At 62.3% G+C, this 27,540-nt stretch overlaps 1 protein-coding gene across 6 annotated transcripts in view; it reads right to left on the reverse strand.

Annotated features, from left to right (window-relative positions):
* Positions 1–3,195: 3,195 nt before the first annotated feature.
* ARHGAP39 (Rho GTPase activating protein 39) overlaps positions 3,196–27,540 on the reverse strand; it is a 360,347-nt gene continuing 336,002 nt past the window's right edge. For all 6 annotated transcript variants that reach the window (XM_075919971.2, XM_075919969.2, XM_075919970.2 and 3 more), the window contains 3 exons: positions 21,863–21,954; positions 12,426–12,595; positions 3,196–10,389 (listed from right to left, as the gene is read on the reverse strand). In XM_075919971.2, the coding sequence (XP_075776086.2) occupies positions 10,195–10,389; positions 12,426–12,595; positions 21,863–21,954 (457 nt within the window). In that variant the 3' untranslated portion in view covers positions 3,196–10,194. The remainder of the gene's footprint in view (positions 10,390–12,425; positions 12,596–21,862; positions 21,955–27,540) is intronic.

Below are 27,540 nucleotides of genomic sequence, written 5' to 3' on the forward strand. Positions count from 1 at the left end.
TGCACCCCAACTACTGCCTTCCTCCCCCCCCCCCCCGTCCACCCTCCATTGCTCGGGCCCCTCCTGCTGCAGCGCCCCCCCATCGCTCCTGGCCCCCTCTGCCCCCTGCCCCCCTCCCTGCCCCATTGCTCCCCAACTACTGCCCCCTCACTCCCCATCTGCCCCCAGTCCTATTGCCTCTGCTCTGCTGCAGCGTCCCCCCCACCGCTCCTCCCCCCTCATTCCCCAATACCACCCTGCCCCCATTGCCCTCTCCAATTACAGCTTCTGCCCCCATCATCCACCCCCACGTTAGCACCTTCCTGGGCCTGCCAACCCCACACGTCCCCCAACTCTGCCCGAACTCTGTGCTCTGCCCCATATTACCCCCCCCCCACTTCACGCTGCCCGGCCCTTCCGTGAGCTCAGTGCCCCCAGCCTGCCCCACACTCCTGGCTTGCCCAGCTCCCCCATGCATGTCCCCTCTTTGGCCACCAGTGTCCCCTGGCACCACATCCCACCGGGCCTGGCCCAGCCCACCCAGGGGGCCTGCCCGTTGCTGCTGCTGAGGAAGGTGGTGGTGGGGGGTCCCTTGGGGATGCAGGGGGCAGGGTCTGGCCATCAGGATGAGCTGTAGGAGTCCTCAGCTGCTCTCCTATCGCATTAGCACCTAGAGGCCCTGACACGCAGCCAGGGACCCCAGGGCGTGGACGACAGCCCTGGTTTGGGGGCAGCTGGAAAAGAGGGTTTCCGGTGAGTTGAAGTTTGCACTGAGGTTTCAGTGGAGAATCAGCCAAGCTGGTTTTGCTTCTTTTCATTTGTAACCGACTTTGCTCTGCTACTTTCACTTCTTAGCACTTCAATCCTACTGATTCCACATCAGAAAACCATTTTTATTTTCTATCAAACCCAGTGTAAGCGATTGTTACCGGGGGGGGGGGGGGGGGGGGGGGGGGGGGGGACCAGCGTGCACATTCCTCCTTTGATTGCTAACGGGGCTCACCTAATTCTCTGGGGTTTGATCCCACCTGGGGGTGTTCTCTCCGGAGGCTGGGCCCTAAACTGCACTCTCCTTGGACCTGAAGTGGTTCAGTGTCTGTGCTGCTTCTCGGCAGGGGCAGGGACCTCAGCTCGGGGCCTTGGCTGGGGGAGACCAGGGAGCTGGCCCAGCAGGACCGGGCGGTGAGGAGGCCCAGAGAGCGGGAAGGCGAGTGGCAGTGGCCATGGCAGCACTCCAGGAGGAGCCCCCGAGGGGTCGTCTGTGACCTCACCCCGGCACACCTGCAATGTGGGCAAATGTGCAGACTCGGGTCTCATGTCAGGCCAGACTTCCCGCATGCTCAGCACCCCACGCGCACGTGGCCCTTGGGATGTGTCCCCAGCCGAGGTCACGAGCCAACCGTACAGCAGAGCCGTGGGCCGCACCTGGTGCTGTGGGACCAGCCAGCGCCTGACCCACCAGGCCATCCTTACTCCACAGATCCTGGGGCATCTGTGGGAGCACCACAGGCAAACAGGATGCAGAACCTGGGACAAAGCGGATGAGACAGTCCCTACCCCCAGCTACTTGGAGTCAGATCGGTGGCCCTGGGGCTCCTGGACCCCGAGTTTTAGCTTCAGAAGCCACGTGAGGTCGTTTTGCCCTAGAATGGCTGTGTGTGCGTGAGACAGTCACCGCCTGTGTGTGCGTGCATGTGCGTGTGAGACAGTCACCACCTGTGTGTGCGTGTGCGAGACAGTCACCACCTGTGTGTGCATGTGAGACAGTCACTGCCTGTGTGTGTGCATGTGAGTCACCGCCTGTGTGTGCATGTGTGTGAGACAGTCACTGCCTGTGTGTGCACGTGAGACAGTCACCACGTGTGTGACAGTCACCGCCTGTGTGTGTGCATGTGTGTGAGAGTCACTGCCTGTGTGTGCACGTGTGTGACAGTCACCGCCTGTGTGTGTGTGTGTGACAGTCACTGCCTGTTTGTGTGCATGTGTGTGTGTGTGTGTGAGACAGTCACCGCGTGTGACAGTCATCGCCTGTGTGTGTGTGCATGTGCGTGTGAGACAGTCACCGTCTGTGTGTGTGTGTGAGACAGTCACTGCCTGTGTGTGTGTGAGACAGTCACCGCGTGTGTGACAGTCACCGCCTGTGTGTGTGCATGTGTGTGTGTGACAGTCACCGCCTGTGTGTGTGCATGTGTGTGTGTGAGACAGTCACCGCCTGTGTGTGTGAAAGTCACCACCTTAGCCGCCTCAGCCTGGCTGCCTGCTGCCCATTGCATCGCCTGCTCCTGATGGCCCCAGGAGTGGCGGGCAGGGCCGGGGTGCCGGGGTTCTTTGGGAGGCTGCGGCCATGCTCCCCCCGCCACCACTCACCCAGCTGGTGGCACTCAGAGGGACCCGGCGTGCCCCTTTGCTCTGCGCTAGCCCTGGGGGATCCGGTGCTCAGAGTGCCGTGGAGTCTGAGCTGCCAGTGGGATGCAGGGCTGCCCCGCGGTGGCCAGCGGAGAGGTGAACCGAGGCTAGAGGAACTCCAGTCCTTCCCCATCCATCCTGCCACCCCCAGGGCACAGAAACTCCCAGTGATTTCACAGCACATGCACCTGCTGCCCCCCTGGCTGGTTCATGCCCATCCCATCCCAGCGGGCTCCAGGCTCCTGGCTTTGCACTCGCTGCCAGCTGGTGCTTTGCCACCTGCTCCAAGGCTCCAGTAGAAGAAGAGGCCAAAACGGAGGCTCCTGCCCCCCCCCCCCCCCCGGGCTGTGAAGATCCCCAGGAGGTGGGTGCAACCCAAGATACTTTGCTGGATCCCAACTCAGCTAATCCCATTCCACCTCCCCAGTGTAGTGACCAGCTGCTGCTTCCTACCCAGCGCTGGCTATAGTTCAGGGGTGGGTGAGTCTCCCAATGGGATGAATCAGGAAAGGTTCCCCTGAAGTTGATGGAGACCCTGACACTAAGGACAGACTCAGGCTCACTGCAGACCTCTAAGGTTACTGGACCCACCGGCAGAGTGCGTGCATCCAGCTGGAGGATAACAACCCACTACTGCTACCAGCTAATGGGATTCCTTCATAAGGCTGAGTGGCAGGGTCCTTTGTTCTTGAAGTCCTGGTGGTCGAAGTCCTGGTGGTGGAAGCTGGCCCCGAGCTGTGCCGAGGAGGCTGTGCCGTTACCCCCCAGCCAAGGGGCCCTGCAGACATGCAACACAAAGGATGCACCCAGCGCAGGAGAACGTCCGTACGGAGCTTTATTCACACAACATGGAGTGGCCTCTACCCGTCCATGCGTCAGAATTACAGCTAGTCAGACAACGTTACACAGTAGGTTGCCCCCCGAATCGCCTTCGAGGCCCGTGGCGTTAAAGGTCAAAGGTTACTCAGCATGTCGTACACACATGCCGTGATGTGCAGGGCAGAGCGCGCCTGGGCTCGTCTGTTTCCCTTCGGGTGCCTTGCTTGCAGCCTGCCCATTGCCTGAGATGATTGTCCAAGGAAAACGGGTGGGGGAGGGGATCCTGGACTCTGAAATTCACTGACACTCGAAAGGAACGAAAACGAGACAGAAACCCAGTGTCCAGCAACGAGCCCTGTGATCCCAGGCCCGGGGCAACACGGGGACTCCATCTGCAGGGGCTGGCTCCGGCCACAGGCGGGCCAAGGACTCACCAGCCGAGGGGCCCTGATCTCGGCCCGGCTGGTCCCGCTCTGAGGAACTCCACTGGGCCCGGTTCTGCTCGCACGTCGCCTCCGCTCAAGGGGCTGGAGTCGCTCTGGATGGGTGTCAATGCAGGATCGGGCCCAGCCAGTTCCACGCACTCGCCCCGGATTGGCACGCGAGCCCAGAATCCGGCCCTTTGACTGGAAATCGCCCCGTGCTCTGGGGCCCACCCACAAGGGCCAGCCCGGGTAGTCGTGGCAGTAAGGCGGGCCGGCCTGGGAGCTCTCACAGGTGTAAACGTGGGGGGGGCTATGGAGCTGGGCGGGGAGAGGTGGGAGGAGAATCAGACCCAGTTCCTGGATTGTCGGGGGAGAGGTGCCAGACTGAATGTCCGGGACAGCAGCACGGACACAGGCCGGCTCTATGCTGCCAACAGGCGGCTGCCCCACTGGGAGACCCCCCGGCCGGGAAGCAGAATTGGGGTTGCCCAGCACGCTCCTGCTTTCAGTGCTGGGCACATCAGTGGTCAGTCACTGAGGGGTTAAAAAGCAAGTGCCACTTTCGGGGGGGTCATTTGGAACAGATCCCGGGGGAGCCCACTGATGGAGAATGAATCTCCTGCCGCACGTGCCCTCCTGAGCAGTGCCCGGACTGTCTGGCTCCCTCCTGGCCTGGCGATTGGTGGTTTGGTTTGGTCCTGAGCAGTGCCCGGACTGTCTGGCTCCCTCCTGGCCTGGCGATTGGTGGTTTGGTTTGGGCTTGGGGTTTTTTTTTTTAATAAATAAAAACTCAAGTCTAAAAAACGGATCTAGAAAATCGTGGGGACAAACCGATTTTATGAGGACGAGGAGAACCAAGTCAGAACATCGGAAACGTACAAAGCTGGAGAAAAGCCGGTTCCGTCCCCAAAGAAAACCCAAACTTAAGAGGACGGAGGAGAATCGGCTCCGGAGCGTCGAAGGAGATCAAAAGAGCTAAAAAAAAATCTCTGTACAACTTCTGTCTGGAGCTGAGCCAAGTTGGAGCCGAGGGGAGAATCGGGGTCAAAGCCCCACTCCCCGTGCACTAGGATTCAGATCAGGTCTCCCTGGTTTAGTCCCACCGAGTCAAGGTAAACTCCCACGGGGGCCGGATCTAGCCCCGATCGCAGGCCGGCGTAAATCCAGAGGAAAAGCCCACGCTTGGGGGGAATGAGACCAGAACTAGAATTTGGTTCAACGGGACGAGCCTGTTCAGGCTTCAATTCCAGTCCCCACCTTGGGAAAACCTCCTGCTCTTGCTGGGAACGGCCCGATGGGTCCATGGAAACCGGGAACGCTAAAGCAAATCAACCCGCCTGGAACCACCGAGCGGCCCGGGCAGTCGACTGAGTGGAGTGAGCGCCAGAGAAGGCCCTGTCCCTACCGGGGCTGCCGAGGGGCCCTTCTCCCCAGGGCCCAGGGGAAGGAGAAGTACTTTTTGGTCAGAAGCCGTGAAGAAACCCTGCAATGGAAAGCGCCCCCCAACAAACTGGGACAAAAGCAAAGTCTTGTGCAACGAAAGGACGACGGACGAAGGCTCTAACGATAAATAGCATCTGGCTTTAAAACTATGTCATTAGCGATTTGTACTATGTAAATCTCTCTTATATCTCTCTATAATGTCACTGGCCTGGGCCGCGCCGTAACAGGAACGTGCTAAATAAAAATAATCTCTCCCTGCCCATCGCTCGCTCTCCCGTGGCCGGGGCCGCTCTAGACCCTGCTTCTGGAACGGCCGCCTCCCTGCCCTGCCGGGGGCGATGGCTTCAGTGTCTGGGAGGCCTCTTCCGTTTGGAAAATCGTCTGCTAAAATCCGCCCTGTGCAGAGTCCCCGGGGCCCTCTCACCTAGAAACCCGGCGGGGGCGTCAGGCCAACCTGGACCAGCCTCTCCCACCGTACAGCCAGGCTGCACCCCCTGGGATTGCGCAGGCAGGTCTAGGCGAGCCCCGGCGAGGGCTGGGGGGGTTGTTGCTGATTGAGGGTCCTGCCCTGAGACGGGCCGAGCACCCCGACAGACCCCGAGGAATCGGAGGGGCCCTCGACGGCTCCCAGGGCGGGGCCCAGAAGCAGCAAAGTGGCTGGGCCCCGAAAGGAGGCTTTGCCCAGCCGGACGGGGCCAGGCCGGGGGCCTCTGCCGTTTTGGCTTTTGGACCCAGCGCAGCGCGACTCGTCGCAGCCTGGGGGAGCGGCCTGCCCTGCGGGGCCTCGGCGCAGCTCCCCTCAGGCCCGTTCTCTGGAGACGGCCGCCGGGACAGGCCAACGCGGCTCCATTGCCAGCCTGCGGCTCGAGCCGCAACCCGGCTACACAAACCTTCCGCCGTGCCGGCAGCTCCCTCCCGCAGCGGGGGTCTGGGCCCGCCGAGCCCTGGGGCTCCCTGGACTGCGCAGGGCTGGCACCACTCTCCCCCACTGCCCTAGGCCTGGGGCCAGAAGGGAGCCCCGGGGGAAAGCCCAGCCCCCTCCCCGAAGGAGCAGGGCCCCGCGGGCAGAACCGTGCCTGGAGGGGAGTTTCCCTCGGGACAAGACGTGGACGGGACCCTCCGCACCCCCCTTTGGTCTACGGCAGCGTCTGGAGCGTCTGTGAGTGGGTGACAGCCCTTGGGAGTATTTACAAGCCCCACAGCAGCCAGACACAGGGGTCCGTCCGCCCCGCAGGCAGCGTCCGGTCCGGCTGGGGGTCCGGCGAGGGGCGGTTTAACTGCAGTGGAAATGCACAGGCTGGGGCCGGGGCCCTTCCCCCTCGGGGTCCCCGAGCTCAGGCCCCAGCCCAGCAGCGCCGCAGCCCGGGACCGGGTGCGGGGAGTCAGCACTGCAGGGGTGGGGCTGGAACCCGGTGGGCGGGTGGTGAGCTGGGGAGGAAGGGGTGACCTCACGCTGCCGGGCTGAGGACGCCAAGCCCAGGCCAGCGCCCCCGGGGGAGATCGGAGCCAGGAGCAGGGTTAGTCAATCGGTCCCACCCCGAGGGGGACACGCTGCTCTCCCGGGGCTGCAGAGACCGAGGACACAGCACCGGCACGGCGGCCTTGCCCGGCAGGCGGGTGGGCAGGGTGGGCGTTTGCTGCTGGGGCTGGCTCCCTGCTGGCGGCAGCGGCTTCCCCCAGGGAGCCGAAGGCACTTGCTCTTTGTAGCTGCCTGGAGGGAATCGTGTCTCGGCTCCTGCGTGGCACCACCATCGTCCACGGCTCCGGGCACGGGGTGAGCCCCGTCCCTCCCCAGCAGGCTCCGAGGCCCATCTCCTCTCTTGCCGGGACGGGCTGGCTGGTTCTGTCCCTTTCACTGAGCGAGCCACCGGCGGGAAGCTGTGAAAACACCCCGGGGCTAATCTCTCGGGGTGGCCCAGCTGCTGGGGGGCTCCCAAGGACGCCCACCCCAGGGGGCTTCAGGGCAATAACGAAGCAGCTGCTGAGAGCTGCCAGCCAGGGAGCAGGATGACACACGGCCCCTCCTCCGGGAAGTCTTGCTGGCCTCTGGGGTGCAGCCTCCTTGGTGGACTGTGGAACTCCTCGCCGCAGGAGGGCCAGCCCAAGCCTGAGCGTGTCCGGTGCCTCCCCCGTCGCGGCCAGGAGGCGAGAGGAGGGAAAGAAAGTCGAAATATCCAGGCCCGGGTCCTCGCGGCCGAGGGCCTTGTGGGCAGCAGCAGCTCCCCCTTGCGGTGCCTTCTGGGCTCGCGCTCCCACGGGGAGACATGCCCACAGTGCCCGGCCCCGCTCGAGCCCAGCCTGTCCCTAGCAGCAGGGCTGGCTCCTTCCCTGGCCGGAGGAAGGGAAATGCCCCGGGGAGGATGGCAGGGCAATCCCGGCTGGGCTCTCCTGCCTGCGAGTGTCACTGTCCCCCCAGCGCCTGCGCTGCCTCCACCCACCACTTCGGTCCCAGAGGGCAGCACGTTGCTCCTGTGGGGACGCGAGCCCAGGCCGGCCCGATGCCCCCCCGGTGCCATGGAGACCCCGCGGCTGCTCCCTCACTGCCCCGCGCAGCCAGGGCTCAGCCACCAACCCGACTGCCCAGGCCCGAGAGGCACGGCCAGATGCGGGGCGGGGGCCCGGCCAGGCCCCTTTGCTCTTTTCTCTCCGGGCGAGGCCGCCTCGGGGGGGGGGGCACTGCCCGGCTGGCATGCTGCAGGCTCCCGGGAGCGCCGCTGGTGGGCACCGGCCACGGCACGCTGCCGCCTGGAGCGGCCCCGGGGAGCCAGCTGCCTGCCACTGCCGGATGGCAGGGTGGGCGGAGCGCAAGGCGCAGCGAGGCCGGAGGGCCCGTGGGCAGACTGGGGCCGTGCGGGGCGAGATGGGGGCCACTGACGGCTGGCTGGGAAGCAGGCTGAGGGGGCGCGGGGGGAGCAGTCTCTGCCCTGCCGCTGAGCTAACAATCCCTCGGTGCACACGGGGATCCTCGTGGCCCGTCACCTGCCCCCGCGTTGCTGAATCGCCGCCCGGCCAGACACACGGCCCGGTTCCCCTGCTGAGCAGCGCGGGGCGACGGGCCCAGAGCAGCGTTAACATGGAGAACTGTAAAGCTGCGTGGCCGGGCACAGCATCCCTGCCGAGCACCAACCCTCCAGGGTTCACTCTCCCGCAGCGGGGGCGGGGCGCGAGCCAGGAGCTCCGGGTTTGACGGGGGAGCTTGGAAAAGCAGGGACCCGGGGCCGCGCCGAGAGCCTCGGAGGCGCAGCTCAGGCTCACCGCCGGGCTGCTCCGGGGTGGCTCTGGCCGTGTCCTGAGCTGGACTCCCTGTTAATCCGGGCGGGCCCCAGGGCTGTAGGACGGACCTGGCCTCAGGGAAAGACGGATGGAGCCGGGGTCTGGAGCGTGGGCCGGGCCCAGGGGCTGACTGGGGATGGCGCCAGAGCCCGGGGATGCTCACAATCCGGAGTCTGGCCTGAATGGGGCTGCCTGTCCCAAGAAGCGACGTCGGAGGCAGGAGCGAGCTGGACCGCAGCCATTTCCCCGACGGCAGCCGTCAACGGCGGAGCGCCCCGGCGGGAGGCCAGCGAGAAAGCGCGGCTGAGGTGGGCTCGGTTCCGGCCCCGAGCCGCAGCGCCGCGTCCCACACGCTGCCGATGCCCGGCTGGGCCGATGCCAGGGGTTGCCGGGGGGGATTTTCACAGGCAGGACCCAAGCGTGCAGCCTTTGAGAGGCGACGAGGGCCCCTCGGTCTCTCTGGGCCGCCCGGAACCGGCGCCCCTGCCCGGGGCTGAGGACAGTGCCCGGCCGAGAGCCCGGCCCACACCCTGCCCGCTGCCAGGGCCCAGCTCGGCACTGCCGGGAGAGGAAGAGGCACCTGTAGAAGGGCTTGGCAGGCGGGTTGCTCCAGTGGCGCCGGCTCCTCGGGGCTCTCCTCACGCACTCCCGCCAGCGCAGGGCTGGGCCAGCGAACGGGGTCGGGCCTCGCAGCGCCCGCTTGGAAATCCGCGAGGGCGGCCCAGGGCTGATCCACGGGGCGATGACCTCGCCCTGCCCACACGCAGGGGAGCGGAGCTGGAACTGACGGGCGTTCGTCTCCCCCGCCTGTTCCCTCCGCGGGCGGCTCCGAGGGGCCGGGCCCTGCCTGCGCGGGCTAAGCTCCAGGGGGAGACGGGCGGTCGCCTGCAACCAGCTTGGGTGGGGGGTTGCCGAGCCGTAGCCGAACCTGCGCCCACCGAGCCTGGTGCCGCCCCAGCAGCAAATGAACCCGCCCCTCCCGGGACAGAAAGGCCAGGACGCGCCCATCGAGGCAGCTGCAGCTTCCGGCCTTGCCCAAGCCGCTGGGGGGCTCTGGTTGAGGCACAGAGGCCCCCGAGAGGGCTCCGGTTTGGGACCCAGCCCCACTTCCTTTCCCTGCTCCGTCGACGCTGCCATCGGCCCAGCAGCGGGGGAAGGGGAGGGCAGGAGGGGAGGCGACGTCACCGGCTGCCCGCGGGGCTGGTGCATGGAGACTCCCAGCCACAGCCTTTGCCCTGAGAACGTGGAGCGGGTTTTGGTCCCCTCCGCCCCCCCACAGGGTCACTGGGCACCCGAATGTTCCCGCACGGCCCCCCCCCAGCTCCCAAGCAACCCCCCTGCAGTCCCTGCCTAGAGACCGGCCTCCCGGCCAGCACTGGCCCCAGGCAGGAGCTCTGAGGCCGAGGCGATGCTCGCGGGCGCGTTCTCATCTCCCCCTTTGCCCCACCGCCATCTGAAACGCCCCCCCCACACACGCCCCGCCAGGCCCTGCCCCCAGGGAGCACACGCCACTTGGGCCCGTGGGGACTGGCCAGACGCACGGTGCAGGGCCTGGCATCCCACCCCACCGTGCCCGCAGGCCTTGGACGCCGGGCGCCTCTCCAGGGGGCACCAGCCGTTTGGCCAGGGGCACCGGCCGGATCCCCCCGCCACCCCCGCTGCTAGGGCGAGAGGTGGGACGGGGCCAGGCCGCAAGGGCGGGACGGGGCGAGAGGCCCTGCCCCCGGCTGCCCAGCGCCTCCCCTGCGTGGGGTCTGGCTCGTTCTCATTGGCTGATTGACCTGGGTCTAGGGGTGGGGTGGGGGGTGGTCGTCGTCAGATTTGGTTTGGCTCCTCCCCCTGCTCGCTGCTATAGGACCCCCTCCATGACGCTGGTGTCCAGGTGCTGGATCAGCACCCGGATGAAGGACATCTCCTTGCGGGTGTTCTCGAAGATGATCCGCGGGTCGTCCGACTGGCAGCGCAGGCAGTTGGGGGCCATCACCATGGCCAGGTTGTTGACGTCCATCTTGGTGACGGCCACGTTAGCCGGCTGAACGAACACCTGGGGAGGGAGAGAGGTCACAGCGCGCCGAGAACGGCCCCTCCCCGCCGCACAACGGTCCCCCGGGAGCCTGCCCGCCCCTCCGCTGGCCCCGCAGCCTCCAGGCGCGGCGACTCGGATCAGGGCCCCGCCCCAGCCAGGCCCCCCGTCTGCAGGCGCTGCTGGGCTCTCGCTACCGTTCAAAGGTGGACGCGCCGCCCGCTCCCCCGCCCACCTCCGCCACGGAGACGGTGCTGGGGGGAGCCAGCTTTAAACCAGCTCCCCCGGCACCGGCACCAGCTCCGGCTCCCCTTGCTGCCTTTCTCTGATAGAGGCACGGGGGGGGGGGGCTGATCGAGTCACTAGCCGACTGTGCAGTGAGCACATGCCCATCGGAGAGTCCGCTAGTCGCTTCCATCCCTAGTCCTGGCTGAGGCCAGGGCCCCGTCGTGCCAGGGGCTGCACAGAGCCCAGAGGCCCCCCAGCCCGGTCGTGCGGGACACTGCACCCCCAAGGCGAGGGCCTGCTAAGGGGGACACAGCACCAGAGAGGAGCTAGGTAGTAACCCTGCTGGGACCGGCACGGGGGCTCCTCGTTACGGGGCCCATTGCTTTCAAGGATTGGCTTGGACAGGTCTGTGCTCAGCTCCGGGGGGGACCACAGCTACTCAGGGACCAAGTCCAGCGGGAGGGCGTGAAGACGGGTGGTTGGGATTGGCCATGGCCAGAGAGCAGAGCGATAGGAGCAGGGTCAGCTCCTGCGGGGGCCCCAGGGCAGAGAGGGGCCCTGGCTGGGGGGGGGGCCCAGGGCGGAGAGGGGCCCTGGCTGGGGGGCCCCAGGGTGGAGAGGGGCCCTGGCTGGGGGGCCTAGGGCGGAGAGGGGCCCTGGCTGGGGGGGGCCCCAGGGGGAGAGGGGCCCTGGCTGGGGGGCACTAGGGCGGAGAGGGGCCCTGGCTGGGGGGACTAGGGTGGAGAGGGGCCCTGGATGGGGGCCCCAGGGCGGAGAGGGGCCCTGGTTGGGGGGCCCTAGGGGGGAGAGGGGCCCTGGCTGGGGGGGACCCCAGGGGGAGAGGGGCCCTGGCTGGGGGGCCCCAGGGTGGAGAGGGGCCCTGGCTGGGGGGGGCCCCAGAGGGAGAGGGGCCCTGGCTGGGGGGCCCTAGGGTGGAGAGGGGCCCTGGCTGGGGGCCCCAGGGGGAGAGGGGCCCTGGCTGGGGGGCCCTAGCGCAGAGAGGGGCCCTGGCTGGGGGCCCCAGGGGGAGAGGGGCCCTGGCTGGGGGGCCCTAGGGCGGAGAGGGGCCCTGGCTGGGGGGCCCTAGCGCAGAGAGGGGCCCTGGCTGGGCCCTGCGGGGACCAGGAATGAGATGCCCGCGAGGGGCAGGAAGCCAGGGACGTGGGGCCTGGACTCCCAGCAGGAAAAGGCCCGGGGGCCCCAGGAGCATGGCCGGCCTGTGGCCGAGAGATGAACCTGGGAAGGGGACTGGAGTGTTGCCCCTTGGCCACAGGAGACCCAGGCAGAGGGCCCGAGACGGGGCTGGTCCCTGCGAGGGGGGAAGTGGGCGCCAGAGGGGGCGCGAGGCAAAGGCAGGAGGCCTCCCGCGAGGCGAGTCCCTGGTGAGGCTGCGGCAGGCAGGTGGCTGCTCTGATGGTTTTCACCCCCCCGCGCAGACGTGTGCTCGCCTGGGGGAGACACTGGCGGACACGCCCCAAGCCGTCGAGCGAGCGCAGGCTCCGCCGGTCTCTCCGCTCTGGCTGGGCTGCCCGCTGTGAGCTGCGTCTGCCCAGGAGAGGAGACATCGGGGAGGGGCAGGGGGGCTATGCTGAGCCTGGCTCTGGGCAGGGAGGACGGGCAGCGAGCGTCCCCGCTGCCACGTGACGTGCGCGAGGGGTAACGGTGTCGCGGCGCGTCTCGGTCTCCTGGCCGGCGCGGCGGCAACCCCACAACCCAGGAAGCGCCGAGGCAATGCCAGCGGGGGGCTGAGTGACGAGGCCTTCGCCCGCCGTCACGGGGCCGGGATCAGCCCGCCCGAGGGTGCCCCCGGCTGGGGTGGCCCCGCCTACCTGCAGGAAGCGGATGAGGTAGCAGAGCACCGTTTTGTTGATCCTGGGCAGGGAGTGGATGACGGCGATGGCCGCCTCGGGGTTCTCGTAGTGGGTGATGCACTGTTCGTAGAACTCGTGGGGGATCAGCGGCTCCTCCAGCTCCCGGTACCAGAGCTTCAGCAGCGACGCTGCGGAGGGAGACAAGGGCAGAGCTGGAGTTGGGGCCGCAGAGCCGTGCGCCCGGGGGGCAGGGACGGGGAGCGCAGGGCAGGTCCGACTCCCGCCGGCCTTCGCTCGCACAGTCTGGCAGCACCTCGGTGCCCCATTCCCCTCGGGCAACGACAGCAGCCGAGTCGGCTTCACTCTCGGCTCCCCCCCAGCTATCCCCACATGGCGGCCTGTCCCGGCAGGGCTGGGACACCATGTCCCCGTCCCCGGGAGCCACGCGGCCGGCGCACCCGTGGTCCGACTGACCGACCTTCCCCCAGAGCAGGGGTGTCAGCGATGGTGAATCGAACAGTCGCGGAACCGCAGGAAACCTCAGTAGTGACAGGACTGTTCCACAGGCCCCGGGGTGGGGCCGGCAGCCAATGCGCTCCGGCCCCTCTTAGGGAGCCTCAAAAGCCAGATCCCCGCACAGACCGGCCGCCTGTCCCTGTCCGCGGGGGTCCGAGCTCCCTGCAGACAGAGGCTGCTCCGCACCCTGAGCTCGGGCCCCATGGACAGGGGTGCTGCTGCGAAGCAGCCTCTGGACCCAGGCTTGCCGCAGACAGAGGCTGCTTCCCGGCAGCCTCCCCTGCCCCCACATTGCTGCCTCTGGCAAAGGCAGCAGCGCCGGGTGGGCAAGCAGCAGGGCGCCGGAGCTGGGGGGAGCCTGCTTTCAAGCCAGCTCCCCCAGCACGGGCTCCTGCCTGCCCCCCCACCGCTGTAGGAGGCAGCAAGTGGGCGGGGGCAGGTGGGTCCACGGAGCCGGCATGCGAGGGGAGCCTGCTCTGCCTGCATGTATCAGCTCCAGCCTGCCCCCCCCCCCCGACAGAGCGGAAGCAGCAGGGCTGTGGGGGGGCAGGTGGGTCCAGTGCTCGAGGGGAGACGGCTTTTAAGCCAGCTCCTCACCGGCACCAGCTCCTGCTCCCCCCTTGCTGCCTCTGATGCCGAGGCAGCAAGTGGGGGGGACGCGCGGAGCCGGCAGGATGAACTGATCAGCCCAGACTTGTCGGTCGCCTGCACGCTGGCCTCCCTGGCTCACGGGTCACCCAGCACCTTGTGGATTTTCAGTCCCGCAGCTCTCTCGACACAGCCTCGAATCTGACCCTTCTGTTCCGCCTGGGCCCCGGTATGGCGGGAGGCGGGGGAGGGCTGTGGTGTGTCTGTGGGCCCCTGATTACGGGGGGGGAGGTTCTCTCCGCTCCCCAGGGGGGCGGCAGCTTATTCCTGAGGGAGCTTCTGGGAGTTACGGACAGCCGAGAGCACTGGCGCCAGCCCCTCCCTCTGAATCGCCAGCTCCTCCCTCCGAATCGCCAGCCCCTCCCTCCAATATCGCCAGCCCCTCCCTCCGAAATGACGGGATTGGTCAAGCGGAGGCTCCACTTGTTCTCTTGAAATTAGGGGCGAGAGAGAGCAGGGCTCAGGGAGGCAGGTCCCAGCCAGCGTCAGTGGTTGAAATCACCCGCGCCCAGCGCAACGGGTCACGTGCGCAATGCACCACTCCACACGCAAGCTGGAGTTTTTGTAACTAGCACGGCGAGCTGGCATGACAACCGCCGTCCACGCCGGCAGGGCAGCATCCCTCACCGGCACCGCGCCGTCCACGCCGGCAGGGCAGCGTCCCTCACCGGCACCGCGCCGTCCACGCCGGCAGGGCAGCGTCCCTCACCGGCACCGCGCCGTCCACGCCGGCAGGGCAGCGTCCCTCACCGGCACAGCGCCGTCCACGCCGGCAGGGCAGCGTCTCTCACCGGCACCGCGCCGTCCACGCCGGCAGGACAGCGTCTCTCACCAGCACCGCGCCGTCCACGCCAGCAGGGGCAGCATCTCTCACCAGCACCGCACTGTCCATGCCAGCAGGGCAGCGTCTCTCACCGGCACCACGCCGTCCACGCCAGCAGGGCAGCGTCCCTCACCGGCACCGCGCCGTCCACGCCGGCAGGGCAGCATCTCTCACCGGCACCGCGCCGTCCACGCCGGCAGTGCAGCGTCCCTCACCGGCACCACGCCGTCCACGCCGGCAGGGCAGCGTCTCTCACCGGCACCGCGCCGTCCACGCCGGCAGGGCAGCGTCTCTCACCGGCACCGCGCCGTCCACGCCGGCAGGGCAGCGTCTCTCACCGGCACAGCGCCGTCCACGCCGGCAGGGCAGCGTCTCTCACCGGCACCGCGGCGTCCACGCCGGCAGGGCAGCGTCTCTCACCGGCACCGCGCCGTCCATGCCGGCAGGGCAGCGTCTCTCACCGGCACCGCGCCGTCCACGCCGGCAGGGCAGCGTCTCTCACCGGCACCGCGCCGTCCATGCCGGCAGGGCAGCGTCTCTCACCGGCACCGCGCCGTCCATGCCGGCAGGGCAGCGTCTCTCACCAGTACCGCGCCGTCCACGCCAGCAGGGGCAGCATCTCTCACCAGCACCGCGCCGTCCATGCCAGCAGGGCAGCATCTCTCACCAGCACTGCGTCGTCCACACCGGCAGGGCAGCGTCTCTCACCGGCACCGCGCCGTCCACGCCGGCAGGGCAGCGTCTCTCACCGGCACCGCGCCGTCCACGCCAACAGGGGTCAAAATGCACTTTGCAGTGTCTATCTGTAGGCTGAGATTGTCGACGAGCGCTTTCACTACTGCGCTAGCGTGCTGTGTGTCTTGCTGTGTGCGGCTTGCGAGTAGACAATCATCTAGGTACGGTAATATCGAAATTCTGTTTTGGTGTAAATGTGCAGTGAGTACTGCCAGTACCTTTGAGAATAGTCTCTGGGCTACCGAGAGTCTGAACGGTGACACTGTACTGGAAGTGTCTGTCTTTTACTGTAAAATGGAGGAACCTCCTGTGTGCTGGGTGTATCGATATGTGGGAATAAGCATCCTGGAGGTCGAGGGCAGACAACCATGCTCCTTTTTCCAAGGCGGGTATGGTGGTCGAAGAGTGACCATCTTGAATCGTTGGTATCTGACACAACGGTTGAGCTTGCGGAGGTCTAATATTGGTCTCCAGCCGCCTAACTTTTTGGTGGTGAAGAAATAGTGGAAGTAGAACCTCTTGCCCCTGTGTTGTTCTGGTGCTTCTTCTGTGGCAGTGGCACCAAGGCGGAGCAGGTGTTCTGCCTCGTGTAGAAGCAATATCTCGTGAGGGGGTCCCTGAAAAGGGACAGGGAAGGGGGTAGGGTGGAGGGGATGATTATGAACGGGATGCAGGATCCAGTCTTCACAATTTCCAACACCCGCTTGTCGGTGGTAATGGCCAACCATGCTGTATAAAAGTCGGCTAGTCTGTTGCCAAATACCCTGGATGATGTGGATTGCTCCCTCGGAAATGTTGGGGTTGTCAGACCCTCGACCAGGACTTCAAACCTGTTGCCTGGATGTTGATGGGTGTTGAGTGGAGGACTGGTCTGAGGGCTGTCTCCGCCGGTTTTGCCTTGGTCAGCGTCTACTGTCGTATTGTCACTGTTGTTGATTAAATGGTTTATGTCTATATCTTTGGTACAATGATGTTTTGTTTTCTTTTTCTAATAGGTACCTGAATGCCTAAAGTCCTGAGGGTGGCCCTTGAGTCCTTCAAGGTATGCAGGGAGGGGTTTGCGGACTCTGCAAAGAGCTTCGTACCCTCAAATGGGAGGTCCTCTACGGTGGACTGGCAAAACCCAAAAGTAAGCCAGGAAGCTCGTCTCATTACCACGGCTGAAGCAGGAGATCTGGCTGCTGTGTCCGCTGAGTCGAGCGTGGCCTGTAGGGCTGTATGGGGTATTAATGTGCCCTCTCTTCTATTGTCTAGGGGGGAGGGATAGCTCAGTGGTTCGAGCATTGGCCTGCTAAACCCCACGTTGTGAGTTCAATCCTTGAGGAGGCCATTTGGGGCAAATATTTGTCAGGGATGGTACTTGGTCCTGCTGTGAAGGCAGGGGACTGGACTCAATGACCTTTCAAGGTCCCTTCCAGTCCTAGAAGCTCAGCAACCTCCATTAATAACTAGAAGTGAGTCAATGAAAGCTGTTACTTGGTCAAAGATCTGAGGCACATATTTTGCTAATCATGCGGTTCAATTAGCAATTCTTATCTGCAGCCTGCTGCCGAATATGCCTTTTCCCCATTGCATCCAGCCTCTTCCAATCCTTATCATATGGAGTTATTCGTGTGGCTTGTTGTTTCCCTCTCTGATTCGCGGCTTCTACCACGAGGGAATTTGGTGCCGGGTGGGAAAATAGAAATTCTGCCCCTTTGGGAGTGACGCAGTACTTCCTGTCCACTCGTTTTGATGCTGGGGTGATTGTGGCTGGCGTGAGCCATATATTTTTGGTGGGGTTCATGAGCGTCTTGTTCATGGGGACGGGAAGGTGTTTGTAGAATGTTTGTAAGCTTGTGTTGGGCCTGCAGCACGTCAGAGAGAGAGACTCTAAGGTGTCAGTCACTCTCTTAAAAAGATCTCGGAACGACTTAGGCTCAGCGGCCGTCCTTGCTGGTGGGGTTATGACCGTATCCTCGGGGGAGGCGGATGAGTTTTGTGGGGGTGGAGAAAGGGGCGATCCCTGTTCATCTCCCAGAGAGTCCACGTCTTGTTCACCCGAGTCCGAGCTGTACTGTTCCCTGGCCTGCCTCGTTGGTGTGTGGGACTGTGGTACTGGATGTGTCTGCTGTCACTGTGCAGACTGATGCCTGTAAGCCGCCCGGGGGTCCCAGCATGGCCAGTCAGGCGCGACCGGGGTTGGGAGCGACTGTGGGAGTTGCCATTGCTGATGTTGTTGTTGTGACCTACGCGAGGGGCGCCGCGTTCACTGTGGCGGTGTGGAGACTGCGTCCTCATTGTCACAGAGACGAGGCCACTGAGCTGACAGGCGTGGGTGCGAAGGTGCACCATGAGGTGTTCAGGATACAGCTCGTGCAGAGGACAGGCGACCCTGGTACCGAGTTGTCTGAGAGCTCCGCTGCCGTTGTAAAACGTGGAAGCAGCTGGGGAGCAGTAGCAGTGGGGGCAGGAGGCGTGTGGAGTATGCAGTGGCGTTAACGGGACCGCCGGCTGTTTGGTATGTGGGACCGGTGCCGGGTAGGTTTGTGGTGCCGCTTTCGCGGAGTTGCTCACACTCGGTGCCTTCTGCGAGCGGTGTCTTTTTTGTGTGGACGATGGTGCCGTGGACGTTTGAGTCGGTGCCGCCACTGAGGCTTTGCGTTTTGCCTCTGGCGGTGCCGTCTCTGAGGTACGTTGGGAGCGCCTTGGGTTCCGGCTTCTGTCCTTGCCGGTCCCGCTTGCGTGCTGCTTGTCAGACCGTGTTTGTGGGGTTGAGGGGCGGCATTTTTGTGGGGAGCACGCTTCCCCCAGGGGGAGCCAGTCCCTGAGGAAGAATAGGACCTTTCCCTATCCTCGTTGGTTTCACGATCCTTACAGCCCGACCCCCTATCACTCCGTCCCAGTGATATGTGTCTGGGAGTAGATTGCTCAAGGTCAGAAGCCGACCAAGCCTTTTGCTCTGTTTGGAGCATTTGGAGTTATAGCTCCCACGATTGCCTGGATCGGGTTGTACATTTCTGACATTGTGGGCAATGTTCTGGGGTGTGCTGTTCACCCAGATGGCGACACACCCCGCGTGCCCGTCAGAAATGGAAAGGGACAGCCTGCAGCTCGTACACCTTTTAAATCCGGATGAGCCCGGCACATCCTAGAGAGCCGGCAGAAGTGTGGGCTTAGTATCCGGCTTCATGCGCTAGTCTGGCGATGGGTTGGGTTTTTTTTAAAGATGACTAATAAGGAAAGTAAAGAGTCAGGATGAGTCAGTTAGGAAGGGTTTACAGACCTGGAGGAGGGGATGGATTTCACCCGCAGCAAGTTTGCGGATGACACTAAGCTGGGGGGAGAGGTAGATACACTGGAGGGCAGAGATCGGGTCCAGAGTGACCTAGACAGATTAGACTGAGGATTGGACCAAAAGAAATCTGATGAGGTTCAACAAGGAAAAGTGCAGAGTCCTGCCCTTGGGACAGAAGAATCCCAAGCATTGGTACAGGCTGGGGACCGACTGGCTAAGTAGAGATTCTGCAGAAAAGGCCCTGGGGGTTACAGTGGATGAGAAGCTGGAGATGAGTCAACAGGGCGCCCTTGTAGCCAAGAAGGCTAATGGCATATTAGGTGCATTAGGAGGAGCATTGTCAGCAGATCCAGAGAAGGGATTATTCCACTTGATTCGGCTCTGGTGAGGCCACATCTGGAGTATTGTGTCCAGTTCTGGGACCCCACTATAGAAAGGATGTGGACACATTGGAGAGGGTCCAGCGGAGGGCGACCAAAATGATGAGGGGGCTGAAGCACATGACCTACGAGGAGAGGCTGAGGGAGTTGGGTCTGTTTAGTCTGCAGAAGAGAAGAGTGAGGAGGGATTTGAGAGCAGCCTTCAACTTCCTGAAGGGAGGTTTCAAAGAGGCTGGCGAGAGGCTGTTCTCAGTGGGGGCAGGTGGCAGAACAAGGAGCAATGGGCTCAAGTTGCAGTGGGGGAGGTCTAGGTTGGATATTAGGAAAAACTATTTCCCCAGGCGGGTGGTGAAGCGCTGGGCTGGGTTCCCTGAGGAGTGGGTGGAGTCTCCATCCCTAGAGGTGTTTAAGTCTCGGCTTGACAAAGCCCTGGCTGGGATGATGGAGTTGGGGTTGGTCCTGCCTGGGGCAGGGGGCTGGACTCGATGACTCCTGAGGGCTCTTCCAGCTCTAGGATTGTCTGGTTCCTGAAGTAAGGGGTAGGTAAGCAGATGAGGCAAGGGGACACTGCTGATCAGCGACCGCAGCCGGCGGCGGCTGAGAGGGAACGGAGGGGGGATGGCCGGCTGCGCATGCGCAGTAGCCTCCTCAGAACACACACAGCCTCAGGGCACGAGGAACCACGCCTCCTCCGGGACAGCTGTTCCGGAACAGCGGGTGTGCGGACGCTCCACACTCCTCCCCAGTGTGGAGAAATCCCTGTAATATTATATTTTGTGTTAAGATCTTGTCCTTTTCGATCTCTCTTTGTTCAGTGTCTTAGAGAATCTCTGGAACATTTCTCCTAGAACTTTGTATTAAGAGATCTAGATCTTGTAAGAAAAAAATGTCTTTTGAGCTCTCCCCTTTCCTTGATTGCCCTGTTGAAATGACTGAGGTGTGAATGGAGAATGAAGGGGGAGCCCCTCCAGCAGCAGTCCCAAGGGCGGAGAGGGTCTGGGAGCCAGACCCAACACAATACCTGTGCAGTGAGCTCATTAAGAAGACTGGACAGACAGACCCCTTGGGAGTCAAGTAGCAAGTGCCTGCCCTTGGAAGAAGTCTCTTTGAAGCCGCATTAGGAAAGGCCAGGTGATGACTAATTGGCTGCATGAGAGGGATAAATAGGAGGCATCTTGCAGAGGGACCCGGGTTTTCGTCTTGTCAACATGGGAGCATCGATCCGGATCGGCAGAAGCCCGGCTCCACCCCTCCCCCATCTAACTCACCTGGCCAGTGCAGTTAGGGGGAGCAACTTTTGGTAACAACAAGACGGAGTGTGCTTGTGCGTGTGAGAGTGCATGCGTGTGATGTGTCATATGCATGTGATAAGTGTGGATTATTCTATGTGTGATCAATAAATGTGGCATGTTGCCTTCTCCCTCTGAAAAAGACCCTGAGTACTTCTTTTAAGTACAACACCAGGGCCATTCAGAGGGCTTCCTCCCAGTGCCTCCTGGGGCTCTGAATCGAGGCACCGCGTCCGCAGTAGGGAGCCTGCCTTGTGCTAATTGTGAGGGTTCCCTGTAGTGCAGACACGCTGTTTCAGAATAAGCTGTTTCGGAGTATTGCTTCTGGGATCGTTTATTTGGAAATAAGCGCCCAGTGTAGACATACCCTGAGCGAGTGTGAATTTGAACCCACTTCCCATTTCCAGTCCCCTGGTTGTGTGCACGGGCCAGCTGGCCTCCCCCTGCCTGCCCTCCACAGCACACAGCTTGCAGACCCTTCCCTGGGCCATCCTCCTGAGTGGGAACTGGCGCTGCTGCTTTCGTTCCTACGACCCCCTAGCTCCTGGAAACGCTGAGGGCTGGATTGGCCCCCCCGGCGCTCCTTCCGAGGGGCACTTTATCCCCAGAATAGCCCTGTGGGGTGAGTCGGCAGGACAGAATCTGCCTCCAAGCTGGTTGCCTGAAGATCCTGCAGCACTGAGATCCCCGGGTTCCTTTATCCACTCTAAATGCGCCGCCATCTTGCCAAGCCACCCCTTCCTCCTGGGCCACAAGATGGGGAATGGAGGAGCCTCCGATCCATCTTCTTGCTCTGGGATTCCTCCGCCCTCCTCTCACTCGCCCCTTTCCAAGCTCACACGCTCCCGAGCTCACCGGGGCTGCCGTCACCAAGTTCACGAGCAGATGGTGTGTCCCTCAATGTTATTTTTCAAGTGGGTCCCCTCACGGGATCCCCCCTGACACGAGAGAGCTGGTGCGTGAGGCCCCTTCCTTTGGCTTTGGCGTGGCCCGGGGGCCGCCACGCCCAGATCCCAAGAAAGGAGGGGCGGCCGTGCCCTGTTCAGTGGGGGTACCCCGACCCGGGCCCGAGCCTCAGCCACCCAGCTCCAACGAGGCTCCCTTTGCCTCCCACAGCCAGATCTCACTGGGGGGAGAGCTCTCCTCTCCTTGTCTGTGCCTCGGGGGTCCGGGAGGAGGCGGGGTACTCGCCAGCGTTCCCTGCAAGCTGAGCGCTTGGGCGGCTGCTCAGGAGGGTTTCAAATGCCGCCGAGTTAATTAGCAGCGCGCCCCCAGCCGGCAGCATGTGTGTCTACTGGTGGTGCACATCTGCCCCTGCCTCGGTGCACAGAACAAAATGTATTCTGCACACTGATGGAAAAATCAGAGGGAACGTCAGTGCTCACCTAGCTGGGCCACATGTGCTGGACTCGCCCCGTAGGCTTCCCAGGAGCTCTGCTGGGGCCATGCCACCCTCCTTCTCCAGGCCCCTCTGCCACACCAAGCTCCGGCGCCCACTCTCAGCCGCCAGGCTGTGCACCCCGGTGGGCCAGAGCCCCGCCCTTCCCTAGCACTCTCCTTCTCTTCCCCGCTCCCTTCCCGGCTCATGCCCAGGGCCAGAGTGAGCTCCTGCCCCCATCCCCACGGCCTGCTCGAGGGCTCTCCTCTCATGCTCTCCCTTGCCTGCCCTCCCCAGACTGGCTGCCTTCAGGCCCACGAAGCTCAGAGCCAGGAATCCCTTCCCACTCCCCTTGCCTCAGGTGTCCCCGTGTGTAGGGGGGAGATGGGGGGGGGTCAGGAGCCCTTACCAGGAACATGAGGGTCTTCCAAGCCGGTGGGGATTTTCCACTGATCCACCTGCAGCTTGAGGGCGTTGACCTCGTCGATATCTCCTGGCACTCTGCAGAAGGGACACACACCCCGTTCAGACTCCGTTCCCTGGCGGGAGGGGGACGTGGGACGTCATTTTCATAGTTCCTCTGTGAGGCTGAGGCCAGCATCTCTACTATGGGCAGAGCGTGATGCCTCAGGCTACGGCTACCCCGCAGGTTTCTTACGCAAGAAAGTGTGACGGCGCGATGGGGTTCCCCGTCTCCTGCACCCCGAAATGGCACAAACAGACTGCACCAGCCAGTGGAATTGAGGGTGGTTTATTGCTCCTCCAGCACAGCGCAGCACAGATGTAATCTGGTTACAGGAACTGGGGCTAAGAGGCCTCAGTGCCCCCCTTGAGATAGGGGAGTCCCAGCCCCCTCCCCAGCTCCTACTTCCCTGCCTTCCAGCCAGGAACTAACTAACTCTCTTCCAGCCCTGCCCCCCAGCCAGGGCAGCATCCACCTTCCTTTGTTCCTCTCCCTGGGGGGTGTCTGGCCACTGGTTCAACAAGTTTGGCATCACCTTTGCATAGTGAGGTTTTCCCTGCTGGGTCTTGCTCCAGACAGCAGGGGTCACCACAGCCCAGCAAGTACCCCCACTACGTCACAGCTACCCCGCAGGTTTCTTGCGCAAGAAGCTTTCTGTGGAAGAAACCTTCCGCAAAACCTCTTCGCGCAAGAGCGCGGCCACACTGCAAAGCGCATCGGAAAAGCAACGTGCTTTCGCGCAAGAGAGTGTCCAGACTGCACGGACGCTCTCTCGGAAGAAAGCGCTGGCCGCTATCCACAGAATGGCCCCCAGGGCCCCTGCGCTTCTTCCTCTTTCCTGGATTTGCGCAAAAAACCCTCCGTTGCCCGTCCCCACACACCTTTTTGTGCAAGAGCTCGTGTGCAAAAGGAGTTATTCCTCGTAGAAAGAGGAATGCCTACACCGCAAAAACCCCTCTGGTCTGTCAATTCACTGGACATTTTCTTGCGCAAAAAAGCGCCTGAGGTGTGGACGCTCTGCGAGTTTTTGTGCAAAACCGGCCGTTAGACGTAGCCTCGGAGACCAGCACGGCCTGCCTGTGGCTGCGGAGAGACTGAAACAATAGCCGAGAGAGGAGCACGCTGCCTTCGTTCAGATCAATGGCCCAGTGGCTTAACGGATACCACACCAGCCTCGGGAGCTGAGGATTTTGGCTTCAGGTCCCATCTGGGTCAGGAAGTTCTCTCTGCTTTTAAACACTGGATTAAATCGCCTAGGGAAGTCGTGGAATCTCCATCACTGGAGATATTTAAGAGCAGATTGAACAGACACCTGTCAGGGATGATCTAGTTGGTGCTCAGTCCTGCTGCGAGGGCAGGGGACTGGACTTGATCTCTCAAGGTCCCTTCCAGTTCCAGTGTTCCATGATTTGGTGAGGCTACAGGGTGTTAACTCTGAAACCTAATGATGAGAACCATCTGCTTTTCATACACAGAGACTGCCAGCTGCCCACGTGGAGAGGCATGCACTAAGGCGAGCCTCTCGTGTCTATTATTATGGTGCCTGGGCATATAAACTGTGTGACTGCCCACACCCGGCTATGAAGGTGCCTCATGAATCCCGTGCAATTGTGCTTGGATATTACGGCTGCGGCAGCTGTGACAGCACCTCGCACAGCTCACTACGGTCTGCACAGATTTGCCCTAGAACCTCCTGCTCCCTGTTTGGGAACACATGCCACGGACTGGCAGCATTCCCTATTTCACCGCTGGTCACTCGAACAGAGCCATCAAGCTCTTTGGAGCAATAGCTGGATCTTGGGCATGTGGGCAGGGTTTGGAAGTGGGAAGAGCTTGAGCGGGGGGGAGGGGTCTCTGCTACATATCTGTGACCCATAGAACCACAAAGCAGCATCCTGCAACTCCCACGGGTCTGTGGCTGTGATAGTTCATGCAAAGCATGCCAGGTAAGACACCACACAAAAGGCCGTGTCAGGTACCACAGGAAAGGCCGTGTCAGATACACAGGAAAGGCCATGTCAGGTACCACAGAAAAGGCTGTGTCAGGTACCACACGAGGGACCAGGTCAGGTACCACACGAAGGACCAGGTCAGGTACCACAGGAAAGGCCGTGTCAGGTACCATAGGAAAGGCCGTGTCAGATACACAGGAAAGGCCATGTCAGGTACCACAGAAAAGGCTGTGTCAGGTACCACACGAGGGACCAGGTCAGGTACCAAGTGACAAGCCGTGTCAGGAACCACACGAAAGGCCGTGATAGGTACCACAGGAAAGGCCAGATCAGATACCACACGAAAAGCCATGTCAAATACCACAGGAAAGGCCAGGTCAGGTACCACAGGAAAGACCAGGTCAGGAACCACATGACAAGCTGTGTCAGGTACCACACGGAAGGCCGTGTTAGGTACTACAGGAAAGGCCGTGTTAGGTACCACACGGAAGGCCATGTCAAATACCACACGAAAGACCAGGTCAGGTACCACAGGAAAGGCCATGTTAAGTACCACAGGAAAGGCCAGATCAGGTACCACATGAAAGGCCGTGTTAGGTACCACAGGAAAGGCCAGGTAAGATATCACACAAAAGGCCAGGTCACGGACCACATGAAAAGCCATGTCAGGTACCACACGGAAGGCTGTGTCAGGTACCACACAAAAGACCAGGTCAGGTAGCACACGAAAAGCCGTGTCAGGTACCACAGGAAAAGCTGTGTCAGGTACCACACGAAAGGCCGTGTCAGATACCACACCGAAAGGCCAGGTAAGATATTACACGAAAGGCCAGGTCAGGTACCACATGAAAAGCTGTGTCAGGTACCACACGGAAGGCCGTGTCAGATACCACACGAAAAGCCATCTCAGGTACCACACGAAAGACCAGGTCGGGTACCACACAAAAGACCAGGTCGGGTACCACACAAAATGCTGTGTCAGATACCATAGGAAAGGCCAGGTCAGATACCACACGAAAAGACATGTCAGGTACCACACGAGAAGCCGAGTCAGGTACCACAGGGAAGGCCATGTTAGGTACCACAGGGAAGGCCAGATCAGGTACCACAGGGAAGGCCATGTCAGATACCACAGGAAAGGCCATGTCAGATACCATATGAAAGGCTGTGTCAGTTACCACACGAAAAGCTGTGTTAGGTACCACAGGAAAGGCCAGGTCAGGTACCACACAGAAGGCCGTGTCAGATACCACAGGAAAGGCCAGATCAGGTACCACATGAAAGGCCAGATAAGATATCACATGAAAGTCCAGGTCAGAGACCACATGAAAGGCCAGGTCGGATACCACCTGAAAGGCCAGGTCAGATACCATGTGAAAGGCCGTGTCGGATACCACCCGAAAGGCCAGGTCGGATACCACAGGAAAGGCCGTGTCAGATGCCATACAGAAGGCCGTGTCAGATACCACAGGAAAGGCCGTGTCAGATACCACAGGAAAGGCCGTGTCAGATGCCATACAGAAGGCCGTGTCAGATACCACAGGAAAGGCCGTGTCAGATACCACAGGAAAGGCCGTGTCAGATGCCATACAGAAGGCCGTGTCAGATACCACAGGAAAGGCCGTGTCAGATACCATACAGAAGGCCGTGTCAGATACCACAGGAAAGGCCGTGTCAGATACCATACAGAAGGCCGTGTCAGATACCACAGGAAAGGCCGTGTCAGATGCCATACAGAAGGTTCCAATCTGCTGAAACTCATTGTTCTGACAGAACATGCGTCTCGTTCGTGTGTACTAGATTTTGCTGCCTGGTTCTTTCTGAAATCTGTTGTGAATGTGGGAGATGCCCACGCCTTGCTCTCCAGTGGCAACAAAAGAGGTGACCCACAAGAGCGACCATCTCGCACCATTGGCCAGCAGGGGAGTGGTAAACAAGAGCTTTACAATTCCGCACAGAACTGCACAAGACAGCTACACAAGCACCACACAACGAGGATCCCTCCTCTGTGTCTCGAGGAGGCCACCAGCACGAGCCTGGGCCCGTGTCTTCGCTGGGACACGAACTGAGGGTGGAAAACAGGGACGGTGGCCTCATGAGACCAGCTCTCTCCTCCCCCACCTACGCTGAAGGCAACAAGAATGCCGAGGGAGGGCGACTGGGAACGGGAGAGACAGGTCGTAGCTAATACACCGGGGTTCTGTCTACTTGGAAGTTTAAAGCAGCCGGGGCAGCGCCGTGGACAGGAAAATCCACAGCTGAGGAAGCGGAGAAACCCCCGGGGGGCGCTCTTGGCCCCAGACGGGATGTGAACGAGCGACGGGAAATGAAGACCGGACCAGAGCCCAGCAGACAGGAGAGAGCAGCGGCTAACACAAGGCAGGGCTGACAGTCCCCAAGGCTGCAGCCGGGGAGCTCACACAGCAACGTTACTGCCACGACTGCCGCTTTCTCAGCACCTCAGGTCAGTGCCAGGCCGCGACACAGGGAACCTTCCCCAGCCCAGGGTGGCCCCGGGCTCCCACATCAAGGAGCAGCTCTCAGCACGCCCTCCTGTGACCGAGTCAAGGGGGAAATCAGCCTGAGACAGCCCTGTGGGAATGTCTGTCCTTCGCAGGGACAGACGGGCTGCTAAACCAGAGAGGCCCAGGCCAGCCCGAGGGCAACGATCCATCTGCTGAAGAACAAGATTGGGGCTTGGGGGAAGGTGGATTTTCTGAGGCCTGGGCTCTTCTGGGGGAGGCGCAGGAGTGGCCTGGCTACGCTCTGGCTGGGAGCGGGAGGGGAGTGGGGATGTTACAGTTAGACGAACTGGCTAATCGATTAGTCGACAGGGCACCTCTCAGCCCCAGGGCTGCTGCCACACTTCACAGGCGAAAGCGCTGCGGGGGGCAGCCCCCCACTGGCCCCAGGCTCCCTGAGGCGTTTCAAAGCGGCAGTGCCGCGTGGAGCCCGGGATCAGCTAGGGACTCCCCTACTCCGTGCGGCGCTGCCGCTTTGAATCACCGCGGGGAGCCCAGCGTCAGACAGCTTGTCTGTCCCGCCGATGCCCGGGTGCTCTCCCACTGCGTGGCCCTCTGGAAACGGGCTGCCCCCTGCGCTCTGCCACTGCCAAAGGGGGCCCCGCTGCTGCGGCCTGGCGCTACCAGCCAGAGGGAGGCGCCGGGTGCTGAAACGTGGCCCTTGCACGCAAGGCACTGCTTCAAAAGTGGCAACAGGCGAGCGAGAGACCCTGGCCAGAAGCACAGGGCTAGCCACAGGGTGATGGGCAGCAGAACAAAAGGCAACGAAGAGGAGAGGTAAGAACAGGAATTCCTCATTTAACACTAGCGAGATGTTTCAGAAACTGATCGTGTTAAGTGAAAACGTGTTATGCGGGGTCAATTTTCCCACTGAACATAATGGAAAAGGTGGGGGCGGTGTCTGTTGGGACCGGGACATACGGCTGGGGGAGAAAGGGGACTGGGTTACAGCAGGGAGGGGAGGTGTCTGGCTCTGGGGAAGGGGAGGGGAGGGAGATTGGGTTGGCAGTATGCCCCTGTGACGGGTCTGCCGGGACCCGCACTGTGTCCAGCGAGGGGGGGGGTCGCTGGGGAACGGCGCGGCGAGCAGCGAACCCTCCAACACTTTGAAGGGAGGCGGGGGAAGCCTGCACAGCCACTAGCAACGGGC

The sequence above is a fragment of the Pelodiscus sinensis genome, chromosome 2 (assembly GCF_052426305.1).
Source record: "Pelodiscus sinensis isolate ZL-2025 chromosome 2, ASM5242630v1, whole genome shotgun sequence".
NCBI lineage: Eukaryota > Metazoa > Chordata > Testudines > Trionychidae > Pelodiscus > Pelodiscus sinensis.